This window comes from Haliotis rubra, unplaced genomic scaffold, assembly GCF_003918875.1.
Source record: "Haliotis rubra isolate DU_JTF1 unplaced genomic scaffold, ASM391887v1 Scf1090, whole genome shotgun sequence".
In the NCBI taxonomy this organism is placed as follows: Eukaryota; Metazoa; Mollusca; class Gastropoda; order Lepetellida; family Haliotidae; genus Haliotis; species Haliotis rubra.
Window position 1 is genome coordinate 297,711 of NW_025764993.1, and position 6,282 is coordinate 303,992.

The 6,282-nt window shown below is 47.7% G+C and overlaps 1 protein-coding gene across 1 annotated transcript; it reads left to right on the plus strand.

The window, feature by feature from the left end:
- Positions 1 to 266: 266 nt before the first annotated feature.
- On the plus strand, positions 267 to 1,627 carry LOC124283279. Its single transcript, XM_046719311.1, has 2 exons — positions 267 to 399; positions 852 to 1,627. The coding sequence occupies exons 1-2, from the start codon at positions 267 to 269 to the stop codon at positions 1,625 to 1,627; spliced, it is 909 nt and encodes a 302-aa protein (XP_046575267.1).
- The last annotated feature ends 4,655 nt before the right edge of the window (positions 1,628 to 6,282 follow it).

Below are 6,282 nucleotides of genomic sequence, written 5' to 3' on the forward strand. Positions count from 1 at the left end.
ACCAGGCAGCACAGGAGAGTTCCAACTTCACAATGGAGCTTGATATTTCAGGACAGGTAGTTTTTAAACCCAAGCAGCTGTCTGTCCGTCAATTAAACATTGGGGCTTGGACATCTGCTTTCTTGACTTTTATCAGCGTGGTAATAGAGCGTCAGGCGGATGTCAACAAGATACAACAAATGCTCATTACATGGAGGCGATCAGCGGTGCCGCATCACGATTTGGCGGTGACTGCTGGTCTCAATCGGCGTCCAGTTTAGGCAAAAATGGAGAGGGACCCATTTCGGTCATGGGGTGCCATCGACGGACAACTGTGGCTGCAGTTAATGCTCCCCAGCCACAAGCAGCAGGCATTTGCCTACCCAGCCAGAGCCTCCACCTACACTCAGCAGCACAGAGGTATGTAGAAACTTCAATCGTGGCACTTGCGAGAGGGTCAGATGTGCCGTTATGCACACAGGTGCTCAGCATGTAACATAGGCGGGCATGGCGCCATGTCTTGTTTTTCGTGGCAAAAGAACACAGTCACCACCGCCCAATCTCTTAAGCGTCAACCTACCTTGCCAGGCAGAGCTATTTCACACGGCCCCAACTCCAATTAACATCCCTTGCTTGGAACAATGGTTGCAGCAATATAAATTGTGCAATCCAGCAGCAGCTCAGTTACTACAGGAGGGTTTCAGTAAGGGTTTCAGCTTAAACTCTGAAGGGCCCGCGGGTCATTCGGGACGCTGTCAACCTTAAATCTGCCAGGGAACAGCCACTAATAGTGGAGCAAAAGCTGCAAAAAGAAATTCTGTTGGGTCGCATGGCAGGCCCATTTTCGTACAGACCAGTGCAATCTCTTATAGTTTCCCCAATCGGCTTGGTGCCTAAGAAAGTTGATTCATCAGTTCATGGTGAGGCTGCCTTCCGCCTCATCCATCATTTATCGCATCCTCAAGGCTCATCAATCAATGATTTTATACCACAGGAAGCATGTACAGTGCAGTACACCAGTTTCGACCAGGCTGTAGCCATGATTCAAAACTTGGGCAGGGGTGCTTACATGTCAAAATTTGGCGTCAAATCAGCCTTTAAGCCTCCTGCCTGTGGTACCATCGGACTTTCAGCTACTTTCGGCATTAAGTTTCAAGAACAATTTTACATTGATAAATGCCTTCCCTTTGGCTGTTCCATTTCTTGTGCCCTATTTGAGTCATTCAGCACTTTCATTGAATGGGCTATCAAGGCCACTACGTGCAGTCAGGACATCGCTCATTACCTTGATGATTTTATCCTGGCGGCAGTGGACCTAAACAAATGCTCCAACATGCTTAACACCTCTTTGCAACTGGCTGATAATCTGGGCGTGCCTATCGCTCACCAGAAGACTGTACAACCTACAACTTGTCTGACATTCCTGGGCCTCACCATAGACGCGGCTCGGGGTGAAATCAGGATACCGGAGGACAAGATAGCACAACTGGTCCATCAGCTGTCACAGCTGGTAGACTCATCATCCAAGAAAGTTACACTGCATACGCTGCAGTCAATAGTGGGAAAGCTAAACTTTGTATGCAAGGCAATTCCCATGGGTCGTCCATTCTTGCGGCGTCTCATCGACGCACAAAAGGGGAACGCATAAGCCACACCACAGGATCACGGGTATCAGCGGGTATGCGTGAAGACCTTAATCTGTGGCTTCAGTTTCTTGCCAGGCACAATGGCACAACCTTATTCTTGGAACAGGGTTGGGTTACAACCCCAATACTCAACTTTATACAGATGCAGCTGGCTCAGGGTTGGGGTGCATATTTCCAAGGTCATTGGGCCAATGCCAGGTGGCCAGATCTATGGATACAACAAGGATGGGTGAAAGACATTACATGCTTAGAGCTCTTTCCTATAGTCGTGGCATTGCGCATATGGGGCAGCAGTCTGGCCAACAAAGGGTACTAATGTTCTGTGACAACCAGGCCGTGGTGAGTATTATCAACAGGCACACTGCCAAAGGGCAAAGGGTAATGAAACTGCTCAGGCGAATGGTCCTCATATGCTTGCAGAACAACATACACTTCAAAGCACAGTATATACCAACTCAGGCCAACATAATAGCAGGCGGCTCTTTCGAGATTTCAGTGGTCGCGGTTTGAGCAGCAGCCCACAGGCGGATCATCAGGCCTCAGGAATCCCAGCGGACATCTGGCTCATCTAACAGCGGAAGCAAACAGTCTAGTAGCAAACTCGATGGCAGCAAACACTTGGAGGACTTATGAGTCGGCGGTACAGTCACTACGGCTATTTCGGGTGGTGTACTCCTGCCTGACATATGGCCTGTACCTTTAGATCATATGCTTCATTTTATAGCTTATCTCTCATTATCAGGTAGGTCTCCCAGCGCGGCCCGTTCTTACATTTCAGCATTATCCTCCATACACAAGCTCAATTCCTTGCAGTGCATGTCTAACCACTTCCTAGTGCAGAAAGCCATTGCAGGGATGGCCAGGAGATCGAGGCAGCCAGATACCGTCAGCCGATTACACTCGATCTGCTAACTTCGCATTGTGCAACTCCTCCCCACTGTATGTAGGTCTTCATATGAAGCTTCTATGTTTTCAGCGGCATACCTGCTAACATTTTTGGGTTTTCAGGGTAAGTGAGGTAGTTGCGGTTCAATCAGCGACTCATCACAGCGGGCGTTGTTGCTGAATGACCTATCTTTCGCTAGCGACCAATCCTACGTCGAGGTGGTCCTACGGGCCTCCAAAACAGATCAACAAGGCCGCGGCACACGCATCGCCATTCAAGCAGTCCCTCGGTCCATACTGTGCCCGTCAAAGCTTTGACACGATTTTTGGCAGTGCGACCCGCGTACAGATGGATATTTCTTTATTCACACTAATTCCGCTCCTCTAACAAGATTTCAGTTTCAGGCAGTGCTCAGGAAGGCGCTAAGCGGCAGCAAAACAACCCATCAATATTAATCTTTACTCTTCTCATTCATTTCGGATAGGGGCAGCAACCACAGCAGCGTTGCAAGGAATTCCGGCAGTTCAGATTCAGGAATTTGGCCGCTGGAGATCGAATGCCTACCAGGCGTATATCCGTATCCCCCGGCTAAGCACACAAAACTAATTTAAGAAATATGGGTTGCAGGACCATCGTGGGTGATTGGCTCAAGCTACATGGCGAGGCTGCAACAACACCTCGGGCGCACCGAAGCAGCCTGGGCCTCGCCGGGGTCATCTGGTCGACAAGGGGGCCTCAGGTGGTCGGAACTACGCAGCAGGGTGGGCCGGGCTAATAGGCGAGGGGCCCATGCAGGTCGTTTATCGTGATCCACCTGGGTTCCTAACGACCTGTGTGAGGTCCTTCAAAGTCCTCTACGATGACATGCACCAGGAATTGCTGTATATTCGCCTGCGCTGCCCAGCTGCCACCATCATCTGGTCGCAGATGCTGCCTCGGCTTCAGTGGCGTGGAGCTATTGATCTCAGCCCTCGAGCTGAAGAAAAAAAATTAAATCGTAGAGTCAGCAACATCGTGAAAGAGCAGCTGGGCGGCGGGGTTGTATCATTCACACCTGACCCGCTCATTATCTGGGCCGCGGGGTTCACCTAACCAAGCCAGGTATGGACGCCCAACATCGTGCCATCCTGGCAGCATTCAAACATTAAGACCTTTTCTCGTCCTCTCCCCTACTCCCACCTTTAACTCTTTAACTTCGTTGTGGATGGCAGCCCGGCTTCGCTGTCGGCAGTGGGCAGCGTCGCGGGCCTGTTGGCATGGTGCCGGCGGGACTAAACACTAAATAGGCTTAATAAAGGGGGATGCTTGGCTTCTGCTTTCACAGTGGCAGCCCAAACCTTCCTGCCTGCTGTCTCAGCGGGAGGAAGTACAAAAGTTTCAATGCCTTATCAGCCTGCTTTTCCTGCCTGCTGTCTCAGCGGGAGGATATACAAGGTTTGCAATGCCTTATCAGCCTGCTTTTCCTGCCTGCTGTCTCCAGCGGGAGGAAGTACAAAGTTTGCAATGCCTTACCTGCCTGCTGTCTCAGCGGGAGGAAGTGCAAACTTGCCTATGCTTTGCCTGTCTGCCTTTTACGGCGGAGGGCGCAAAAGCTAAGCTATATATCCGGTCCCGTCGGTAGCCATCCACACGCAGCTCATTGTCATCCACACTTCTGCGTTGTGTAGTCTTTCATTGGGTAGACATACCATATTAATGTCATCCTCATCAGCCGCAGCTGATCGTTATTACAGACTAAAGGTCTGCATATAATGGCATTTAGCATTAGTTGCTAAATGGGTTTATAGGCAGCATTTACATTCGCACAGCTCTAGCACTGCTCTGGCAAGTGAAATACACTTTCGGATATGTAGCGTTTAACTTCACCTTGAATTATGTCATTTCTAATCATCTTCATTTCGGCATGCGGCTAACACACAGTCGGCAGTGTAGTTCGTGAAATATCTGTCTTAACCTTTAGGTACTAAAGGCATAATTTGATAAAGGGGATGGGTGGAATATACAATTCTTTGCAAAGTATTCATACACTTATCTTATGATAAGTATCCAGTGTAACAGCGCGCGTGGCAGTGTATTATTTCCGCATTCCATAATAGTAGCTCGTCACTTCGGAGTGATGTCACATCCGCGGGCATCACGTCGCGTCCGTTTCCTTTCTATTCTGCATGCTGTCCTGACAGGTTCACCATCTTGCTTCATCCATAATAATTTCCCACCCACCCTTCCCTGCTGCAGCACATGATCTGGGGAGTGGGGTGCTGAAGCATGAAGGTTGTTAAATGCCGCGACTTATATTAAGTCTTTGTACAGTTCTCAGTATGCATAACATGTACCATAACCTTTGTGTCTTGCTTCCTTTGTAATAAACAGGTGCGGTGGGCATGGTGCCGCGGGACTAAACACTAAATAGGCTTAATAAAGGGGATACTTGGCTTCTGCTTTCACAGTGGCAGCCCAAACCTTCCTGCCTGCTGTCTCCGCGGGAGGAAGTACAAAAGTTTCAATGCCTTATCAGCCTGCTTTTCCTGCCTGCTGTCTCCGCGGGGAGGATATACAAGGTTTGCAATGCCTTATCAGCCTGCTTTTCCTGCCTGCTGTCTCCAGCGGGAGGAAGTACAAAGTTTGCAATGCCTTACCTGCCTGCTGTCTCAGCGGGAGGAAGTGCAAACTTGCCTATGCTTTGCCTGTCTGCCTTTACGGCGGAGGGCATAAAAAGCTAAGCTATATATCCGGTCCGTCGTAGCCATCCACACGGCGCTCATTGTCATCCACACTTCTGCGTTGTGTAGTCTTTCATTGGGTAGACATACCATATTAATGTCATCCTCATCAGCCGCAGCTGATCGTTATTACAGACTAAAGGTCTGCATATAACAAATGTGAACAAGTAAAAGGCTTTCTGAATTGGCCATAATTATGGAAGAGCATAAATAAGTGAGTGGGTATGGTTTTACGCCACTTTTAGCAATATTCCAGAAATATCAAGGTGGGGGACACTAGAAATGGGCTTCACACACTGTACCCATGTGGGGAATCGAACCTAGTCTTTGGTGTGACACGAATGTTTTAACCACTACTAAGGCTACCCAACTACCCAAGTGAGTTTTGTTTATAACTACTTCAAACAGTATTCCATTCATACTAAAACCAACCAGCACAGGTAGGGTGCAACCAAGAAACACAATCGGGCCAAACTGAGGGAAATGAACTACGATTGTACTGTTCTGGCATGCCCAAGGGAGACAACTCTGTACTGTGAAACATCATAACCACTGAACGTTACCATGACTGAATCGGAATATATCTACTGTACTTATGTAGATAGCTCAACCCCAAATCTTAACATTAAAAAGGAATTTCAGTCAACTGAACTTCTTTGTATGTCTGCAGTAAATCTGCGAGATTGCATGTAGACCTTATTCCAAGCCTGGCATATCAAGCCCTACAAATTTAATCAGAGGCAGACAAGAGGTATTCCCTGGGATTAATCAGCATTACCCTAAAAGGTCTAAAAACGTGAATTTCAACAAAACTGAAAAGTATGAGCACTAGATCGATAATAGTGAACTAAATATAACTTCACAATCATTAAACACTGAAGAAGTAACTGAGCAAAACTGAAGAAAATATCTGAAAGAAATCAAACTAATTTCACATCACAGGTGAGTGATAACATTTATGAATGAATCACCAACAAAGCAATTTATATTTTTGGGGCATTTTTTTTCAAAAGTACGAACTAATAGCACATTTACCAATGTGTAATTGTTT